Genomic DNA, 23,086 nt, shown 5'->3' with positions numbered 1-23,086 from the left:
CCTACAACGAAATCGCCGATGTCCCGACAAAGGCGAGGGTGCTTCTGTACCTCGCGAGATTTCCTCTAACCTCGCGAGGTGCTCTTTTACCTCGCGAATCTTGTCAATGTAATTTTTTGCATTCTTTTATTTCATTAAATACGAACACTATTATATGAGAATTATGAATTTCATTGTTCTCGCGCTAATTTCACAGCGTGCACGGCGATAAACCTACAACGAAATCGCCGATGTCCCGACAAAGGCGAGGGTGCTTCTGTACCTCGCGAGGTGCTCCTCTAACCTATATATATATATATATATATATATATATATATATATATATATATATAAATAAAGTAAAGTTGAATTGAATCTCAAGTTTTCAGCAACAGTGAGCAGCAGTTTAGTACGTTCCTAGAAATGTTTGGCTCACTTCCGGCGCAAATTTTTGCTGCTCGAAATTCGGGCTTCATATTATTGGTTGTATAGGACCAATTTCACGAGTAGCAAAAATTGAACGTACTAAACTGCTGCTCGCTGCTGCCTGCTGCATTTCACTGCCCATGAAAATCTGTTGTGCAACTGTTGTATCTGCTGAACGCGCCCAATGTAGCTGCGTTCAAAAAACACTACTGTGCGACCCTTGAGGCTAATATTTGTCTGTGATTGGTAGAGATTGGAAGATAAAATAAAATACTTTAAGTTAAAGGAAAATTTATTTCAAAATTTAATCAGATCCGCATTGTGTAAGTTCTATAGTTCTTAATTGTTGCTTTTGACAGTTAAATAATGCTGGAAAAGCTAAAACGCGTTTTAACTTTTTTTTCATATTTTAACTTATATTTGATACCATTATTATCATATTCATTACCATTATTATCATATGTATGTATGCGGTACATGTATTATGTATGCAATAAGAACTAGATTTACCTATGTACAGATCTATTTGTAATAAAAAATTTAATAAAATAAACGCATAGACAAATTTATTAAATTTATAATGGACTATGTTTAAATAACTGTTATACTTATAAAGATTCGAGGAAGATAAAATAAAATACTTTAAGTTAAAGGAAAATTTATTTCAAAACAGATGCGACACAAAGAATTGTATAAATTAATACACGATAAAATGTCTACAACGAGAAATAAAAAGCCACATTTCTGTTTTGGGTAAAAATCGGAAGAAAAATTTACAATAAGCGTATAGGTACGTAATGAGCTCACAACACAGATGTTCATTGTTGTATGTTCCAGGTGCAGTATATGCAATATATGTGAGAGAGAATAATGTATTTTTTTTTATATATTCATTTTTATTATACGATCTTACGTTTTCTTCAAAATTAATACTTAAACACAGGAAATGCACTCAATCAACTTTTGATTTATAAAGTAACAGAACGTTCGAGGCAAGAACTTGTCCCACGCTCTCTTGCTATATTATAATAATTATAAATATGTACAATCCCAAAATAATACAATAATTAATATAATACAAACGCATTGCGCGCAATCGCATAACGTATGCAACAATTATCGATATACAACGTATCGATATTACGCATGTTACTAATACATAAAACGTAACATAAAAAATAAAAATACTAACAATAGCACTTAGACTGTAAGATTCTTCGTTTTCCAAGAATATTGTTCAGATCTGTGTGTATACATATATATATATATATATATGTATATGGAACTGTACTCGCATCATGTTATAATCTTCATATCTGGTTTAGTGCGACATACATTATAATATATAATAAAATATATAGCTATCGGTAGATAAGATAATAAAAGCTTAATACATTAAAATATCATTTTTTGTTAACAATTTGCAATTTTATGAAAAAATCCTGTGAATATTCATTTTTTATATAAATTGCTTTATATACGGTATATAAGAATAATATAAAATGCGTCGTTTAAAAAATTGTAGTTTTATAAATATTTCTTGAATTTTGCAATAGTCATGTTCACTTTTAAATGTCTGTTCCTCGGATTCAAATCTACATTCTAATTAGAATGTGATAATGCTAAGTATAAAATGGAAGATCAAAAATGCTTGAAATTTTCAATTTTCCAGCACTTGATATGAACTAGTAAGTTTTATTAGGAAAATTGTGTGACGTGTATCGTGTAGATGATTTTGAATTTATATTAAAGAAGGTGCGAATACGGTTTGCAATTTGCTTCCGCTTGGACTCTGTGGCTCTTTGTTACTTTTCCATACAGCTGTAAACAGCTGTAAACTATAATCAACCGTCTCTGTTACAGTCGAATTTCCACATTCCTAATATCTCCGTATTCTTAGTATCTCTTTCTGCATTGTTTTCTTTTACTATATCAATGTCAATATTTGTTACCTGTATTCATATGTAACCATACGTGTAATCATATGTGGAGTAAAAGACCCAACAATTTCATTCTTTGCACATGCACATTAAAGTAAGATCCGAGAGAAAGTGTTAAGAATAGGAAGTTTGGTCCCGACATGTTAAGAATACAGAGATTTGACTGTATATATTATTAATTAGGTAATTATTGAGCCAATCGTTTTAGAGAATCCAACTTTAGTAGCCAATATTTTCAGTATTGGCTCTTAAAATATAAAAGATATAGAGCTCATTTGCGGGATAAGTCATTTCAATTAATCAGTTATATATCATTGATTGCAAAAACTGTTTCTTTTTTTTTGTTTGGTATGTACATGTAACAGAAAGAAGAAAACTCAGATTAAAGTAACAGGTTCTTTTTTCCGGAATATTACAAGTTTTGGACTAGTAATGTGTGTGTGTGTGTGTGTGTAGTCTGTATAGATTATTTTATATAGATTATTTCAATGTGTGAGATTATTTTTAAAAAATTTGAAAAAATAAGATTCTCGGTCTACTGCGCTCTTTACACTACCTATTCTATAATATACGTATATCGTATAACGTAATGCTTTCATCTCATCGTAAGATTCTCCCCTTGCACTGCGTGAATTGTAGTATAACTGTGTACATCTCATTATCAGTTAAAAATAATTTTATGCATCTTTCGATTTGTATGGCAGTGTCTCAAAGTTTATCTGTGCTCGGCTTGATGCCATATATTTTTCTCACCAATGTTTTATGCGTATTACAACGAGATAACTAGATACGATTCAGTGAAATCTACAATCTACAACAATCAATCCAATCAATCAAGATAAAAGAAACTGAAAGCTCTCGTCAAATTATAAAATTCTGTGTCGAGTTGTTACGTAGATGTTAAATATGACGTAAACGTATCGTTTTTGAAATTTTGTAAGATTGTTACGATCGCTCGAAATTGCCTTGGAAAATCTCTCACTTTCGCGAAGGTGTCATTACCGATTTTTATTATCGTCATTATCGGTGGTTTTCTGATCGACTTTCTCTGTTTTCGATCCTTCGGTGAATCCCTCGCTCTTTATCGGACAGTTCAAACTTTTGAGAAAGTTTCCCAGATGTGCAGCGGCTATGGGATTGTTCGCCCATTCAGTTGAAGGAAAAACTGCTAGCAAACTTTTTTGCATCAATTGTTTCGCGATTTCACTTGCTTCTGATTTGTTGTTGGCAAACTTATTCTTGTCGTTAGTAGCGGTCGAATCGTCGACGGGGTTGTCGTCTGGATTCACAGTCGATTCCGAGGCTTGTGCCGTGTCCGGCGACGTCTGGACGTCCATCGGGATTTCCCGATCCGTTAAGGTTGAGCCCTTGCTCGTCGTCCCCGAATTCTCTACTGTGATCGAACTGGAATCCGGACTATCTGGCGATTTGCTGCACATCACCTCAGAGCTGATGCTTTTTGTCTGACCAGGCGTCACGGTGTTACTTTCGTTCGAATCATTACTGTTGATATTAGTATCACTGTTAGCACTATCTTCATTTCTCACGTTTATACCACCATTGTCACCTGGAGGCGGTGACGGTGAAGCCGTTGACGATACGATATTAGGACTCATTGCTTCGCGATGTTGTTGCTCCTGCAGCTGCTGTTGCACCGAATTATCAGTATTGATCGTTTCGTTCCTGGACTCGACATTCAAATCTCTAATTGTTTCATTGGTGACTCGATCATTATTCTTCACGCATTCGTTTCGCGACAAGAACCTATTATTTGTGCTTTCGACACTCAAGGAGTATTTCTTTTGGACATGACAAGTTTCATCCGTGGTTTCGCTGTTACGAAGAGCTAGAGACTTGGTCGGGTCTACCGGAACTGTTCGGTTGATACTGTTTGTGGATTTTTCGATGGGTTGTTGCTTGTTAATAGGAACCGCTAAAGGTGCCACGGAAGATCTTGCGGGCTTAATGGGTGCACACTGTGCGGCCAGGTGACTTTTCCCCGGTATGCTACTAATATTGGAATTAGTGTTGTCACCGCTTCCTATCGCGGATATCGTTCCACTTTCTGTAGCAGATCGCGGTGGTAATCTCAACCGTGCTGTATCCATCTGTTGAAACTGTTGAAGATTCGGCGCCTGTTGAAGAGCGTAGATAGGTAGGCTCGGGAAGATATTTGAGAAATCCGAGCTTGATCGGTTGATGCTACCGAAAGACGGTGCATAGACAGGTGTACGCGATGGCGATGGCGATGGTGGTAACGGACAATCGTTGACGCGATGAGCGGCGGGTGTCAGAGAGCCCGGTGGTGCTCGGTAATATCTATGACCACCCATGAGCGTCACTACTTGACCTTGGTCGGAGATACCTCCCGGTTGCATACTATCTCTACCTGCTGTAACTTTATTAGTTTTATTAAGTTTTGGCACCGGCTGTGGAATTCTCAGAGGATGTATGTCCATCTTTCTATTGCCTCCGCTCAAGTCTAGAATATCCCTAGATGATTCGTGTTCTTTTTTCCGTTTGGCAGCTAATGTCGTCGTACGTTGTTGATTCGCTGTCTCACCCCGATCTGTCATCACCGTGGACATCGTCTGCTTTGTCACCGCCGCTGCTGTTGCCGTTGATTTAGCTTTCGACGGAGTAGTTGGCATTTTGATTTGCCCAGTCTTCAGAGCTTTCCACACGCGTGGATCGACTGAACAGTCGTTCAACGTGATATTGGGGTTTACTTTGCCCAACACGGCCTTTCGACTATTGTCGTTGGAGTCGTTAGGTTCGACGAATTGTCCGGAAGATCCTGGAGATTTAGGCGAGGTCAGTGTTATGCTCAAACTCGCCGGAATATTCAAACCGTAGTTATACCCCAGCAAATCTCTAGTGTCGTTCGAAAGCAATGGACCAGTCGATGCTTTAGTATTATTCACGTTGGACACGCGGCTCGACCCGGCATCGTAATCTCCTACCGTATTGATCGCTCTGGAACTTATAGGAACTACATGCTCTGTGGAAGATGTACGCGATAGCTTATTAACAGCAGAATTATATGAGGAATTTTGTTTCTTGTTAATTTCTTGTCTCTGCACAACCTGCGGTGTTTTTCGACGCTTGAGATCAGCAATCGGTACACCCGGAGGACACTTTCTCTTGACTGCTCCAGCTGGAACAATTGGCGGATCGCTGGAGAAGGTGTACACATCTGCTTTGGCAGCATGGTTGCTGTTTGGACTTGTTCCTGAATTACCCGCGTGTCCATCTGCGTCGTCGGTTTTGTGTGTGTATGTTCGTGAGTTGGCAGGTATTCCAGAAACGCGTTTTGTAATTATATTTGTCGTGGTGGTACTATTATTCGCGTTCGAGCCGGTGTTTTCAATGTTATTCTTTTTCTTGACTTCGTCAGAGTCTTTCTTAGAAGATTCTTCCATCTTCGGTATCGCATAATTTTTTTGAAAAGATTTAACGGTGCTCATCGCAACGCTAATGTCTCGAACGGGAGATTTCAGCTTGCTATCGTCCATTGATGGTTCTCTAGCGGTCAATTGAAAACCCTGTAGAAATTGTTTCTTGTCCTGCTGCTCCGCCGGTTTTTTCAATACGGTTTTCGGCATTGTAACGCTGGTAGTGGGAGAGGTTTTCTCAGGTGTTGAAGATCGATCCACGAAGGTTACTTTACGCCGTTGTTTTTCTTGTTTATTCGGCAATGTCGGACTCGTCGTGGTAAGCTTGTCTTTGTCCTGTTGCTGTTGCACTTGCTGGATCATTAACGCACTCGACGGCTGCGCCGTGTTTTTCTCCATTTGGCCGCAACGCAACAGAATATTGCTGATGACTTTTGGTTTTTTCGCGCTACTATTCTGCGGCGGCGAACACTGCTTCAACGTTATCTTTACACCATTAGAATTCACGACACTAAATTCGGGATTAGGACTCGTAGGGCTCTTGACGTCCGTTACGGCAGCAGTGGGCGGACTTTTCATTACCTCGTATCTTCCGTCCGGATTCTTCAGTATCTTAATTGGACTCTTTATCTGCTTGTTCGAATCATTACATGTCGTCGAAAGGGACGTGTTTGTTCCTGATGGGAGAGATGCATTCGTTGTTGTGGTTAGCGTTCTTGTGACGTTTGTCGTTAACGTCGACGACGTTGCGGACGTAGTCGTCCTTGACACCGTTGTTTCGTCTGCTTCGTCTTTCTCGATTATTGTCATTTGCTTGCGATTCACGGGCGATATTATCCCGTCATTGGCAATCTTGTTTAAATGTTTTGCCGATACTGTCGTCTCAACATTGTCGCTCGCAGGTTTAATCTCTAATCTAGAAGTTTCCAAATGGTTAACGGATTTACTCTCTAGATTGCTGTCGTTATGCGCCTCATTCGGTGGCAAGCAGTCCCGAGCTCCGAGTCCCGGAGTCGATGGTCTTTGATGCAACGGTGCTTCGAGTCTTTGTTCCTCTTGTGCCACTCGATAGAAAAACCTCATCGGTGCAATCTGCGAGAAATTTAAGTAGAAAAATTATTTTATATATGTATAAACAAATATTAATTATAGAACAACATAGTTATAACAGACACGTGCTACAAGAATATAATCTAGTTTATAATGCTTGTTGTCAACATTGACCAATTTTAATCTACTAATTATTTCGCGAAAATCGAAAAGATAGGTATTTGAATAACAAATTAATGAGACGATACGAACCCTTTTCCACGCATAGATATAAGCGACGTCCATGAGAGTCCAATTTTCGGGAAGTGTCGCGCGTCGATGACAAATCTCGATGGTATATCTCGTTACGTCAACGCTGTATTTCATCGCTATAAATTTCTTCAGGTGTCCCACACTTACTAGAGCCGGACACTTTAGATACCTTCTGCTATCAATATTACCGTTGCAATTACCGTTATTATCGTTATTACTGTTGGCATTGTTCGAGTTGTTTGTATCCATGTCGCTGGTACTCAATATAGTCAACGGATCTGCTCCCGGCGGTAAATACTCCAAACTCAAACTCACTTGATCCTCTGGATTGAATATTAAACGTCCGCTTACATCTTCGCCGCGTTGCTCCGGCGTTGCCGAGTTGGCTAATTATTTAAAAATTAAGATTTAATATTTAGAATGTTGTTTACAATCTAAGCATAAACCGCCTTGAAACGAATTGACTAATTACCATGTTCGGGATGCTTCTTGTAAAATTCTCTCCTTTTCAGCATTTCCTTGTGGTATAACCCGGGCACCAATTTATATACGATCTCTTGTAACGTCTTGTCAGCTCTGCAAAGAGATCGTGGTCTTAAATAACATTCAGATATAATAATTTAATCGTCCATTATTACTATATAATAAAAGTACAAATAAATAACGTAAGTTGCCGTATATACAAATAATCAAAAAACTATGATCGTACTTGATATTTGGCTTCGCCTTGTTGATCGCATGTTTGCACGATGGACAGTGTGCTGCAGTACTGAGATACTTCAAGATGCAACTTCTACAAACTGAATGAAAAACATACAGCATATTAATCATCGCTGTTGATCAAATAGAAAAATTCTGAACAAATCTCGATTTTACTTACAGGAGTGTAAACACTCTACTACGGTTGTGGCATCTATAAGGTAGCCCCGGCATAGTAGACACATTAGATGTGGATTAATATTACATAAGAGTGTCCTTTTGCCGATACTAGCCATTTCTTCCTCGTACAAATGAATCGTAAAACACAAAATCTGTAAAGATAAACGCAATCATTTAAAATATTTAAATATACGCAATTTCTTAATTCTAGCTAGACTTTCATGTTACAGGAAAATAATGTTTACATCGATAGCATCAATAAAAGGTATAACTTTCGCAAAGAATTTTTCGTCCGTCACAATTACACGTAAGAAGAGAGAGAGAGAGAGAGAGAGAGAGAGAGAGAGAGAGAGAGAGAGAGAGAAAGTCGAATATATTAAATAAATAACGTACGAAACTACACATAGATCAATATTATACATTGCATATATAATATTTTTTTGAGAGATGGATAAAATACAGCATCGTAATATCGCATCAACTGAAAACGATGAGAAACATGGTCTCTCTCGTTGGCATTCGTGTCGGAATATTTTCTCGGTGCTCCGAAAATGTTGGAAATCTTCCCTGCAACAGCTGTATTCGCAACTCAGGTTTTGATACATCATTATGTGCCTAGCTGAATTTTCCGAAGGTTTCTCATTTCTCAGGTGGCTCAGGTAGCTATTGCTATACTAATCCCGTTGTCCCCGTTGTTGCTCGGCATCACCAATCCCCCCCGCTCAAGCCCGCCTGTATACACGGTACGCGGCACTATACGAGTAGGTACGCGTGTTCCCTATTCCCTATTCCCGTCTCTGTTTAAAATCGTCCTTTCCATGCTTTTTCCGCTCACGGCGCTCGACGGCCCGACGCCGACGGCGCGGTTAAACCGCCAAACGTCCCTTGCATCGCGGTGTACATTTGCGTGCGTCTGTGTGTACGCCCGTCGAATATACCTGACGGTATTGATCGAATATCGCGGTATTTTGCGGCCCGACGATAAGCTCGACTCACATAGTTATCGCATAACATTCGTTGGTTACGACAAGAATTTCGATCTTTCTCTTTCTTCTCTTTCAATGGCATACAAGTTGAAAGTTGCGTACCATCGTACTGACGAGTGCTGACGAGCAACACGCGCGTCATCGCGTAAACGCGAACACGTGTGTCGTGTATCGTGCGTCGCCAAAGAGAACAGATTCCGCCATTTACATTACATCGAGACGCGTCTTTTTGTTGTAGCTTTTGTAGCGGCGCGTCCCATATCTCCATCCTTTTCCCGTTTTCATTTATGAAAATAACTGACTTATTATTGTTAGTCTAATTGTAAAAGTAAATTGCATCTGCTATCGCAGATAACTAACTATGATCGGAGGATGCGTATGGTTTACGTTTTACGTTTACGGGACTAAAGAGAGATCAAGGCATGTAAATAGCATCGCAAGAAAAAGGCACGAGTTCTTTGGCATTTTCGACAAGGAATGGAACAATTCGTCCGACCATCGATTTATCTTTATACGACGACGTTTTATCCCAGTCGTTTTATCGTTAATTAACCGAATTACCCGAATTACCGTGCTCCCGAAGAGTGTCTTGGGTATATATCGCGTTTTGCGCGATGTCTAGTACGATACTACGTCTATTTATACCGAACTGCTCCAAGAGAAGACGAGCAAAATTCTCACTACGGCAAACGAAACGCGGGAATGCGTAAGCGCGGACTGACTCCGAAACTGAATATATATACATCTCAAGTAATATCTCAGATAATATTAATAACATGTCATAATAGGCAATGCATAATACAAATAATAAAGCAGCGAATGTTTTTAGTTTTCGCATAGATTAATCCCGTAATCCGTGAGAAACTTTGTAAATGGTGAGAGAGAGAGAGAGAGAGAGAGAGAGAGAGAGAGAGAGAGAGAGAGAGAGAGAGAGAGATATGACACGCGATTATCTTTACACATAAATTACTTTTATTAAACATTGTTAAAGCCGAGAGGCACAGTTCGAGGATTAAAGAATCTCTCGCATCTTTTACCATCTCTTATTCGTTGTACGCTATAATCTTTATATTTTCGATAGCGATATTATATTTTAAATTTTGTGATCACATCGAGTATCATAAAACATATCTGGATTATACATTTAAAAATGATACTGATAAACATCATTCTGGATATTCTGGATTTGAAAAACGATTGCGAGTGAAAATTGTCCAAGTATACAGTTGCGACATAGTACAGTTCCATCGACATCACTGAAATGCTTCTTGTCGTAATAAAACTAAGCTACACGTTATTCTCGGTAAAAGAATCATCTCGAAATTCGCCACGTCCGCGTAACGCGTAACGCGATAAACGAAGGGAAAAGACACACACGTGCTTCGGAAATTAGCGCGTGCTAGGAGCATCTCCCGCTCCCGCATCTCCGTGTCATCTCCACAACGCGTTGCGCCGCACAAAAAAAAAACGAACGCAAAAGCGAACGCTGAAGGCGGCCTTTGTGTTCTTCTCAAAGCATTGGATAATGTTCAACGAGGCGTTTTTTTTCCTTCTTTCTATCTGTCCTGTCGCGTGACACTGCCCTATAATACTAATCAATTAATGAATGATGAATTCTATCGATGCGACGAACCCCGCGGCTTCGTCTTTATTTTTTAATAGCTTTCCCATATCGAATTATTGTTTCTTATCGGTGTAAACATTTCAATATTTTCAACGAGATTTTATTATTTTTATTATCGCTACGTGACAATGTTCAGAATTAGTTTAGGCGAATTAGACGAGAGAAAGCAATGAGATTTGCGTAAAGAAATGCAACGGAATGAGCAATTCTCAGTTTTAATTCGTTTAATTCGCGCGTTAGAAGAAAAGATAAAAAATCGCTCGTGAAGCATCGTCTCGGCATTAGGCGGCCCGTGGTACTAACATTTGCGAAAAGTATGGGGCGTCCGACGACCCTCCTTATCCTAGAAGCCAAACCAACGTTCGCAATCACCTAGCGACACCAAAGAGACACAGAGGCCACGAAAAACGGACGTTGAGGGGAGCAATTTGTGTATGTGTGTGTGTGTGTGTGTGTGTGTGTGTGTGTGTGTAGCTTTCCCTTATTAACGACGGGAAGAAAAGATTTTCCCGTAGCAACAATTCGTGATCGTAAACGATCGAATATATTTGAGGATCGTCTTCGTGACACGTGGTTTAATAGATCAGGCATCCATCGAATGGATACCGTGAGTTTTGTTTGTACTGCAGAATTGCAGATATTAATAATAAGACATGACAGATACAGCAATCAAGTAAATGTAATTAAGCAAGTTGCTCGTCGACATAGAGACGAGCGAGTCGTATTCTTGCTGGTACAAACGTGTTTAAAATTTTCTCTATATAAATTGCCTCCTAAGATTTTGAAATAAGGATTTTATGATAAACTACGATGACCTTGAGGTAATTTTATTTTTGTTTAAACATTCAACAATTTCTCTGCAAGTTTTCTTACAACTCTTAAACTTGGCTAATACAAAGTAATTTTAAAAACGTTCACTAAAATTGCTTTATTTTTGGAAAATACAAATTTTATGGTTCCTCAAGAGCTATTTTGTTGTCCGAATTATAAGAAATCACAATGAAACATTTTCACACCAAAATAATTCATTTATTAATATCTATTATATCCTCTCTCGAAATAAGAAATTAGCTTTTACTTTACATTCTGCCGTTATTCGCGTACAACTGATAATCCCATAAGGGGCAGAATGTTAAGCAAAGTTTCTAAAACCTGTTTACTGGATCTAGAATCTTAATCAAGTTTGCTATTTTACTCGCATTAATAATAGAAATGTATTCGCTGAATACATCCAACTTGGGGAAATTTTTCGGGAATTCTTATCGAATACTTTTCTATCGAATTAGAATTAAGTATTAGAAAATTCAAGTTATATCTGATCACGTCTCTCATGACGTGATGGACCTGATGGTCAATTACGCATTAATAACGCATCACACCAGCGATGCTTATTCCAGTCCAGGTTCCAGGGTTGTCTACCGAACCGCGACCCGCGACCGCGACGAGTGAATCTCGTGCGATTTTGTCCAAGACGAGGCAACGAGAACGAGAGGCGGAATGAGAAAATGCGTAAATACGAGGATATGCGCCGGAAAGAGAAGGGTGGTCGCCGGCCGGTGGAAGAGAAGCTGGGATGCGTGTGTGTGTGTGTGTGTGTATGTATGCGTGAAAAAAGAGAAAAGAGAGAAGAGAGAAGGGAGAAGGGAAGAGATACAGAGAGAAAGGAGAATACGCGGGATACAACAGAAAACAGACCAAGAGAACACCGTTCGTACGTTCGTCCGGTCTGTGATCCGTACTCCGTCCGTCTGCCCGTCCCGTTGCTCCATCTCCCGGCAGTCCCAGCACACAAACGCAAATGCTCTCTTTGTATTGTGCGATTGCACCGTCAACCGGCGGCGCATCGCGCATGTGTGAGTGCAGGCTACGACTCTGCTTTGTGACTTTGTGTGCGCGTGTACGTGTACATGTATGTGACGCGCGTGAGTCCAAGGTATCGATATACATACTTACTTACGTGCGAGCACGCGAGAATGTGAGCCTAATACCAGCGGAGGCAGCGGAGGCAAGGAAGAACGCTACGTGCTCCCAGCGCACGGATGAATCTACGCGCGCTCGCGTGCGCGCGCGGATCAACGACGACGCGTTTTTCGTTTCGTGCGACACAATGATGTCGACAACTCCACAACGTACGTACGAAGCGCTACAGTCGACGCGACGGTCAGAAACGATGTCTCGGCTACTCGGGCTCTTCCTACGTTTTCTCTCTCTCTCTCTCTCTCTCTCTCTCTCTCTCTCTCTCTCTCTTTCTCTTTCTCTCTCTCTCTTTGTCCCTCTCGTTCCCCCCACCCCCTTTAGCGGTCTCTCTTTGTGCAGGGTGGCCAGCCTATGATGTCGCGTGGTACGGCGCGATCTCGCCGTTCGCCGAGCGCGTCATTCTCGAGCCAACCGATCGCGATCCGGCCAATGTCCCATGTTCGCGCGTCGTCGGCGTCGCGAGGCGACCGTCTCGGAAATGACGGCTTCTCGAATATGAGGAAATTGCGGCTGACGTAGGACACAGGGCGGTCACGAAGTTACGGCTGCCGATGGGCAGCGCCGCGCGGCGCGCTTGCCAACTAACGGCACGACCCGCAGCCACGAACACGAGCTCTCTCAACTGCTCTCAACTCAACGCGCGACGACAGGCGAGGACTGAGGAGGGAGCGCGCGCAACCGTACGTTCCACCGACGGCGTCTCATACCGGACTAAATGGGAGTGGAGTGGAGCGGAGCGGGAGATGCCCTTTTCCCCTCTTTACCCCATCCTTTCCGACCCTTCTGATCCGCTCTCCCCCTACTCTACCCATCCATTCGTCCGCTCGCGCTCGCTCTCTTGCTATGGCTCCCTTCTCTCGCTCGTCTCTCTTGTCCTTCCTCGCGACCCTCGCGTCCGACGCGACCCAGCTCTCTATCTCTACATTCTCTACTGATTCTACCTAGTGCCGCCGGTTTGTTTGGCTCGTCTCTCTCTCTCTCTCTCTCTCTCTCTCTCTCTCTCTCTCTCTCTCTCTCTCTCTCTCTCTCTCTCTCTCTCTCTCACTCTTTCTCTCTCTCTCCTCTTATTCTCTCTCTCTCTCCTCTCCTCTTCTCGTCATCCCTTGTCGTCGTGCGACGTGCGGGTGCTCGCTCGTTCCCCCTTCATTTTTCTCCCACTACCTCTAGTTGTACCTCCTCTCGCTTGCCCTTCCTTCTCCCTGCTCCTCTCTCTTTGACCGGATAGTACATACGTATGTTGTACCTCGCACTAACACAGCGACGTTGAATTGCCCCTCTCGCCGCTCACGGTGGCACCGAGTCCCCTTCCCGCGTCGGTCGTTCTTAGATGGGGTTACAACTACAAGACTATCAACTCCCTTTCCCTCCCCTTTTCGATCCCTTCGTCTTTTTGGTCCCGTCCGCCTCGCTCGTCTCGCTCGTCTCGTTCGTTTCGCGTTTGCCCTTTGTCGCGCAGATTTCTCTCGGTTCTACCGTTTCTCTTTCCCTCTTTCCTGCGATGAGCCGTGAGCTTGCGAAGGGAGGGCATAGCCCTTGTCTTCCCCTTTTTTCCGTCTTTTTATATCTTTGCTTTCCCTTTCTCTTCTCCCTTTTCTTCTTCGTGGAAGCTTCTCTTAGCCTCCATTCTTTATCTCGCAACTCTGGCCACTTCTCTCTCTCTCTCTCTCTCTCTCTCTCTCTCTCTCTCTCTCTCTCTCTCTCTCCTCTCTCTCTCTCCTCTCTCTCTGCCCCTTTTCTCTCTTTCACGCGTCTCCATTCGTTTCGCTATTCTTGCCCGAAAAAAGGTCTCCCCACTTCCAACCTTTTCTCTCTTGCCTCTTTCTTCACGCTTATTTCCCTGCCTACTCCATAATCGCCTCTTCCTCGCTCGTTTTCTTCTCGCTTTTATTTCCCTTCTTTTTCTGCTTCTACTCTCTCTCCGCCCCTTTCTTCTTTCCATTCCCTCTCTTCTGTTTCTTGATTGATTGATGGATACAGCGAGAATCGAGACAGCTCCGCGACGTGACGTACGAGAGAGATCATCGTTTTCTGTAATCTCCACCGGTAAAGCGTCCACCTGACGCCTACAGGTCAGATGAGACGTCGAAAAGAAAGCTATCTCACCTGTCCGAATGCAATGGCGATTCCAAATCGAATAAATCACGTTGTCTTTATTCTACAAGGAAGAATTATTTATCTCTCGAGTGTGTAACGTAGGATATGTCGAAAGCTCGAATGTAAGTACACATACATGACATACATATCAAGTTGTAACGTGTAAGTATATATCGTGATAATGGGTCTCGTACTTGTATTTGCTGCAATGTGTATAAGTAACGACGTAGATAAATGTCACGTTATGTTCGAGCAAAAAGTATCTAACGCAATGTTAGAACTAGAAACTGGAGTATATACATGCGCACTAAGAAAACTGTGATTGTGTATATTCTATATACAAGTAAGGTTGCGAGTTGTATGGCGCATATTTGTGCAGCATATTTAGACGAGAAGAAATGGCTCGTTCTTTCCAAGGTGTTAGAGGTCTCAAATTAAGAAAAATGGCTGCAGTTTTAATGGAGAGGTACTGATGGGTAAAGAATGGCGCAACACTAAAATCGGTACATTTATCCCAAGATAAATTTAGCTTTAAAGTGAAATCGAAATATATATAAATAGAAATAGAAATAGAAAACCTTGACTTTCACGTTGTTTGAACGCTTTCATATGATTGCATTCAACAATGCCATATTATTAGTCGCATGATCAATATGATGTATAAACGAAATAAATGACGCAAATATTAAAATGAAAATTTATTTCGTAATTCTTAAAAAAATGACGAATATAAAAAAAATCTCATTTACCTACACACAACACTGATGACGTAATCCTCTAACCATGCACTTTCGTGTCCCAACGCGATTTTTACTGTTTGCCGTTTCGAGAGTAAATGAGCTAGGGCTTTGAAATTTCTACTTGATGTTTCCTACTATAACAACTTTTTGAGGGGAGGGGGGATTATCTCACGGCCATTGGTTTTCTGGAACAAACGACCCTTAGAAACGCGTGAGACACGAAAGGGCATGGCTGGAGGGATTAGGGTTAATGTAATATATAAAAAGTTAGAATATAAAACGCAATTTAATGCTTAATTTGGCAGCTTCGCTAATTTAACAGTTGATGACAATGACAATGTTATGCCAATTTTATTGCGTCATTACGTCATTACATTAGAACACGGTCTAATACGGATGCAGTAGATCTGAAAATGTATATACATACAAAATATAACGTGCCGATATTCATGTCAGTCGAAATATAAAGAAAACACATACGAATGTGCGCGAAACGAGTATATTTGCAGATTAATGCGTTTCGATATCTAAGATCCTCAATGCGGGTCTTCGTGTGCAAGTGAACGGTATAGAGATCTCCGTGCACATGATGAGGCTGCCGTCGCTATTTGCGCTTGCGCCGTCCGAATATTCCCCTATATATTTCGCCAGAACGGTGTCCGGTGTCCTCTTCCTCCTCTTGAGGAAGATCTCGTGAATCTTGCGAATCTCGTGAATCTCACGGCCTATTGTCCAAGTACGCAATCGAGATCGATCGCATCAACGATCAACGCTCAGATATTAGTTGCTTTCCGCATTTACATCAAAACTCAGATAATTCTCACTTGTGATGTCATTCTGTCTTTATTATTCATTAATTGCTAAAAAGGATAGAACGACGTCACAAGTGAGAATTATCTGAGTTTTGATGTAAATGGAAAGCACCTATTGTACCTTTTGATCAAGTGTAAACTATCTTTGCTCGGAGGAGGGGGAGGGAATGGGGGCGTCACAGATATAGTTGAAAAAAATTAAGTACAATCAAACGCAATCGCATACGCGATTTTAATACTTTTTTTGTTGCTAACATGTCGCATTATTTGTAACATTATTTTTTCGTTAAAATCTTAACTTTTTCGTTAAAATCAAGGATTGTGTCAACTTAGCATAGAGACGTACAAAGAAAAATGTGGAAATAAAAAAAAATTGTAGTTCTCGCGTGTAATTTAATGCTACTAATTAGTCACTCAATTTTCAAATTTTTACTGCTCCACTTTAATCTTGAAAAACTATTTTAAAATCATTCAATATCGAAACCTACATCGGTGCGTATAAAATGTAAAATGCCATGTAGATGTTACTTTGTCAAACATCTTGATAACTTTTTAATTTTAACGCTTTATATTTTGTATCCCACACATAGCTTTTATCTCATTAAATTTAATTTTTAAATAATCTCTATCGAATTTAATATTTGATATTAAAGATATAATTGACAATTTTTATTTAGCATTATTATTACTTTGCGAATGTAGTAGATCTTATGCGAAACACGATTTGATGTTATCGAATACGCGCGTAAGAAAGTAGAGAGTAATTGAAACAAAATAAACGAGGGAAACAAATAATTGGATAATCGGAATAAATAGACGTAAATAGAAAGCATGATACGAGATAACTCAACTTATGTTATCACGTAATGGGAAACTAGACAATAGATTTTTAAACAGAGCAGCGAAACAAGCGGTTTTGATCGGCGTAATGGAGATCCAAACACGAATAGAGTGCGTAAGTAGATTAACTAAAACGAGATGAAATAACAGTTACCTCAGTTGCTCAATATTTGTCTCTCATTACGGTACGCTGTAGAACCCTACGTTTGTGTATCTATATTTTTATGAATTTCAACATTTAAAATTCTCCTGAAAAAAATTTGCTCGTTAGGTTTCGTTATATTTTTAACTGCTTAGCTGCAACTGCTGTTTGTTCGAAAGCGATTCTTATTATTTTTTTTTAGGGTGCAGTAATGTGAATGACAAGTTCTTTGTTTAAATCGCTAGGTTCTCGCATTCCTCAATCGTTCATTAAAAAATGTTGAATGCTAAAAAGTCTTTTTCTTATTCTTAAGAAAAGAAAAATGCACGGTGTGCCTCTTTTCTCTATTGGAGATAACCTTTTTTAATCGTTAAACTTATTGTTAACTGCAATGCATGGAGAACTTTTAGATTCAAAATTTTTAGTGAAAGATTAACGATACATGATTAATTTGTCAGTGTATATACAAATATTTCTCTAAAAAGAATTTAAAAAATATTTTTATTGAGCTAAAAATGGTTCCTTTTATTCAAAATTTAATTCTAAAATCACAACTATACAATCTGATGTGTATTCTTCGATACACTGTTAAATTGGTAGTATCAAATTATACTCAATTTGAGTAATTTTTAACCATTCCTATAGGGAATAGTTGCCATTGCTCCTATACTCAATACGTCATTAATTTAACTAAATCAATAGCGTTAAAATAATACTGTTTTGCGGTAGAATAATAAATTTTGACACACAATGTAGTTAAAAATAACAATATGTTATTTAACTCAAGGTATTAATTTAAATTTCATTTTTTAAATATTTAACAGTGTATGTGCTCAACGATAAATCATTAAAATAAGAAGCGACTGGTTTGATTTTTACCCAGTGTACGATTTGCTAAAATTGTCTCGAAAAACTTCGCTGCGTACAGAGAGAAATATAAAAGATCACATAGAATTTTACGGTCTACTCTACAACTATGATCGAAATATCCATGCAGTGGTCTGCTTTGGACGCTTTCCGTTGGTTTTTAATTACAACAGTCGCACTATACTGGGGAAACTACGATCAAATCCCGCCCCACTACAATACGCGACCTTCCAATCACGAGTCACCCTCGGTTGTTGGCTGAAGACCGGCTTACCCCCCTCCCTCTCCTTCATTCCTTTACGATCAGAGAACGTGGACGAAAATATTCGTGGCATGGTGCGTGCCCTTCCTTGCCTCATTTTCCCTCCTTTCCTCTCTCTCTCTCTCTCTCTCTCTCTCTCTCTCTCTCTCTCTGTCTTTTCCTTTCCGTCCTTCGTCGTCCCTGGAGGCTAATCATTTTCAAAGCTCTCGCTTTGGGAAGCTGCCTTAGCTGCCTTCGAACCGTGCTCCTCGCTCTCTCTCCCTACCACGAAGCTTTATACTCTATACGGATGGTCCGGTCGTCGCCGAGGAGCGAGGAACGACCAACGACGTAGCGAATGAGACGCTACGTAGACGGGGGCTCGGGGGCACGCAAAGTGAGATCTCTCTCTCTCCTCGCCTCGTGGCCCTTTCTCTAAGCACGGCCCGTTCCGCGAATCATCGTCCCCTTCATCGCGCGTGTAACCTGTATAGGTGATGATGCGTGGGCGGCTCCATCCGGCCGGAGTATATCCGTGCCTTCCTGCGCGCGTGTGCGTGCGTATCCGTGCGCGCGCGCACGTATATACACGTGCACGCCGGCACTCGCCACTCGTATACAGTCCTCGCAGGTCGCAGGGAGTCTGCGCCGCGCGATATCGGTCGATAGAAACGCTTTTGGGAAACGCTCCACGTGTTTCGCCGGTTTCGCGGCGAAGGAAGCGAGGGGAGTCGACTCGCGCTCGCGCGCGCACCTCGACCTCGATCAGTCCCTTTTTTCGTATCGCCAGGATCTTACGCGGTCTAGGAAACGAATTGGGAATTCAATCCAACAGATGAATTCGACCGAATCTGCATTTCGGATTGACAAATTGCCGTCGACTCGAAGCAACGCGACGCGCCGCAAATCAACTCGACGAGTGATCTCGCCGAGCGCGAGCGCCCGAGGGCGGTAGCAAGGACGCGAGACCGTATCGATTCATCGTGTCCCGCCACCGATTTTAGGACAGTCGCGCCGCGACTCCGCCTCGCTCGACTCTCTTCACTCCTGTTCGGCCTGATGCCCCTGGTAGCCTGTTCCTCGGCCCTCGACCAGGGAGACGATATTAGAGCGCGTGGCCGGCGTGGTGGAAGGAAGATGCGTTTGCGAAAGTTGCGAATCGTTTTATTCTTTATTGTAAACGTGTTTCAAATGACGACACGAACAACACAGATATATTATGTGTATAGATTTAGAAAAAAAAATATATATTATATATAACGCTTCTTATTTTATCGATCCCTTTCTACTTGAAGTGTTCAATATCTTTTTCTGTTGTTAGGTAATATTATTGATCGAGTTAGTAATGAACGCAAGATAAATTGTTACCAGCCTTATGTAGACGTATATAAAACCGTTCAAATAAGAAAGAAATTTAGCATTACTTGTTATAGTCATAGATGTTTCGACATATTTTAATATTACCAGATCACACTAATTGTAATTGTATAATAAGTCATATTAATTTATAGGTTCTACACTTCTATTCTTCTATGTTTTTGTCTGGTGGATTTCAGCTTTGTTTCGACTCATTGTCAGTTTAAGACTCAACGCGATTGTTCGATCGGCCCGACCAGAAACGGATCAATAATCATTTTCATTCAGCTTCGAGCAAGAATTATTATAATATGGAAATGTTGTTCCACACCGCAAATAAATTTCATCAATTTATCGATTTCGTCGTTTAATTTTTTTAACATCTTTTATTTTCTGTGTGCACGATATTACATGAGACTCGACGATCAGGATTAGCGACTATAGACGCGAACGAATTGACTGATAAAGGGCCGTTAACGTCGCGACGAAGAATGAGAACGAGATCGAATATCAGGATCGTTTCGTCGGTCGTATCAAAGCCCATGCAGTTCGCCTACGCGTAAACCGCGTTCGTATAGTTGCCCGCCGCGCTGCGTCGCGCCGTTTCGATAAGAACGTTGTATAGTAGCCTGTGCGTCTTCCAATCCAAGAGGGGAAGGGAAAGCGAACGAGGCTCTCGCACTCGCATTCCCCGGAGTCAGAGCCCAGAGCCCCTCCTGATGCGAGAGTACATTATTCATTCTCCACTACATCTGCAGGCAGGACGAAGGGTGCGCCGCGTGTGTGTGCGCGCGCGCGCGCGTACACGCGTGTGCGTGCGTGCGTGAGGGCGATCCGGTGGCGCGGACGGGATAGGGATAGGGGGGAAGGTCGAGGTGGAAGAAGAAGACCTCCACGTCGTCGTGGTGGTGGAGAGTGGTGGCGAAAAGGGTGGCGGCATTACAGTCATGCCGCTCGTCCCGCGTGGCGGGGGAGAGACAGAAAAAAAACGAAATCCCGAGGATTGTCCGCCAATGGGACGAAACGAGACGGAGCGCGAGCGAACGAGAGAGAGGAATAGTTTACGCGCGAATGTCCCTTACACACGATGAGGATGTCGCCGCGTTCTTGCAATTTCCAAATCTAGAATCCTACCCGTTGTAGGGTTCGTTTGCCGAAGGGACTTGGAGTATTAAAATACAATAGAACTCCTCTATTCTGGAATAGCTTTTATTCTGTAAAATGCTCTCTAGCTAGAAATTCGTCATGTGAATTTCAGAACTGTTTCAGAATAAATGGATCGACGATTCTAAACTAGAGAAGGGTCTTATTGTACCTGAAATTCCACAAAACAAACGGCATAAAGGTGATGTCCCAAAGCATATCTATTCGTTCCGCATTTTACTTCTTTGAAGTTAAAATTTTCAAAACTTTCCTTCAAAGAAGAATATATTTCTCGAGGAAAAAGCTTCAATTCGCGGTTGGGTTTCGATTTTCATGTCATCGTAGGTTTGTTATCGAATGCTTAAGATATACCTGAGATAAAAATTGAGAAACATCATATGAATAACTTGGTGAGACTGAATTAATTACTTTACGCGATAAAAAGATTCTTAACGTAACTGTAACTGATAAACGTTTTGGCATTTCAACGTCGCAACTCTGAGAAGAGTTTCACGTGTAAATTCGTCGTTATTGGCTGTAGATTCGGTCGTCAAGCGTTTCGATAGACGTCACTGACGCCACCCGCTGATTCAACCGCGGTCGCAGGTCGCAGGTCGCAGGTCGCAGATCGCAGATCGTAGTCAAGTTTTATCAAGGGTGCGGATCGCGTTATCGCATTGTGTAACCGCGCCTCGTTCTCGCCCCGAGCGCGCTCAGCCCTCTTCACTTCCGACGCACTTCCCCGGGGAGGCCACAGCCAATCAGCGGCCGAGGCCTGTGTGGCTGCAGGCTGACTCTCTCGCGTCTAATGTAGGTTGTCGAAGGTAAGGATCGGTGTACCTTCCTCCTCCGCCTATGATAGCATAGGCCTTCCACTTGAAGCGTATAATTGAAATCATCTTCTTAGCTAACTAGCTGCTGATAATCCGGCGAAAGGGCGAGAGGGGGGAGGAGGTTATCCTTATGGATATCGTCTAGAATTCCACGATCTCGGTCGACCTGCAACGAGCTCCCTGACTTTTTATAAAACTTAAAAAATGTCGGCGATCGGTCGGCGACAATGACACAGGCTCATTCAGTCATATCCTAACTGTTAATCAGCGGTCGGGAGAACAATCACTTTTTGCAATACAAATTAAGAACAAACTCGATAACCTTTTCAAAGAATTGTAAAATGTCATCAGCTTTACAATTCACATATATTGTCCACGATTCGTCGATTAGCCGAAAGCGTTACGAGTAATACACATCACTGCGAGCAATTACTTTTTTTCTATCATATACTTATTATATAAATAAGTACGATAGTTTTTTTGTCGGAAATCATGAAATATTAACAGACTTTTATTATAAAGATATCTTCTCGTTAGTCACGAGTCACGATAAACGAATAAATAATTGTATAAATGAATTGTTTTCGCTCTAATAGTCTAATGTAACGAGCCTAAAAAGAAAAAATAAATTGAGTTAAACACGAGTGCTAACTGGATGCAAAACTGAAATAATCCGCGTATTTTTATCAAGGAAATCTATCATCAGAGATAACAAAAAAATCTGCAGAATATTTTTTATTAATTAACGATACGAATACACGAACATTCGCTGATAAACGTTAAGCGATGGATTTAGGATTACTCAAGTGGTAGGTACACTTGTAACATATAACTCCGCATTTCAAAGCTTGACTCGCCATTTTCACGCTCGGTCCCACACACATTATACACAAGTCAAGTTTCTACGAAGTTTCTACGAAGTTTCTATTCTTATGGTATTAGTTTCAATGCCAAAGATTCGAAGAAAAATTGCTTAAAATTAAGAGTTTATTTAATTTTTTTTACGGGGTATTCAACGCGTGATACGGATTCGATTATGCTATTGTTACGAAACGATGGAGTCTTAAAAAATGGAGGCGAGGAATAAGCTGATTATTTCCGTTAATTTCTATTTTATTGTTTTATTATACCGAAAAGAATGTCACTGGTACGGTAAAACTGAGGAACCGACTTTCTGTTATATTTAAAATTCTAAATAATATGACAAATGTTGCTTTCCTCGTGATACCTGATGATGATATTATCCATAATCTTACCTCTACGAAAATTTTCCGCATTACTGAATATGTAAAAATTGAATTTATACGGAAATATATTGAAATTAATTATCGGATTTGATAATAATCTGATTTTTTTAAAACAAGAAATTATAACAATTAACATAGTAATTTCTTAACGAGGGAGCATATTCACCACTTGTATATATATATATATATAGTTGACTTACCGTTGTAAACTTGTATCTGCGGGAGAAATATATCGTGTATCACACTATACCTAAGGCAAGGAT

At 40.9% G+C, this 23,086-nt stretch overlaps 1 protein-coding gene across 6 annotated transcripts; it reads right to left on the bottom strand.

Moving 5' to 3' along the window:
• Nucleotides 1-1,056: 1,056 nt before the first annotated feature.
• Nucleotides 1,057-12,956, bottom strand: LOC143894737 (uncharacterized). 6 transcript variants are annotated; one of them, XM_077401343.1, is made up of 7 exons: nt 12,489-12,868; nt 8,315-8,497; nt 7,923-8,073; nt 7,752-7,842; nt 7,515-7,618; nt 7,043-7,428; nt 1,057-6,832 (listed from the first exon to the last, which is right to left on the bottom strand). In XM_077401343.1, exons 2-7 carry the CDS (start codon nt 8,324-8,326, stop codon nt 3,344-3,346), a joined length of 4,233 nt encoding a protein of 1,410 aa, XP_077257469.1. In that variant the 5' UTR covers nt 8,327-8,497; nt 12,489-12,868; the 3' UTR covers nt 1,057-3,343. The 6 variants fall into 6 exon arrangements, with proteins under 6 accessions (XP_077257469.1, XP_077257473.1, XP_077257471.1 ...); XM_077401347.1 differs by lacking the exon at nt 8,315-8,497 and having other exon boundaries at nt 12,821-12,956; XM_077401345.1 differs by lacking the exon at nt 8,315-8,497 and having other exon boundaries at nt 12,485-12,868.
• Nucleotides 12,957-23,086: the final 10,130 nt, after the last annotated feature.

The sequence above is a fragment of the Temnothorax americanus genome, unplaced genomic scaffold (assembly GCF_048541705.1).
Source record: "Temnothorax americanus isolate GAGA-0224 unplaced genomic scaffold, ASM4854170v1 Scaffold14, whole genome shotgun sequence".
NCBI classification, from domain to species: Eukaryota; Metazoa; Arthropoda; class Insecta; order Hymenoptera; family Formicidae; genus Temnothorax; species Temnothorax americanus.
Note: the sequence above shows the minus strand (reverse complement) of the source record. Positions and strands in the feature narration are given on the sequence as shown.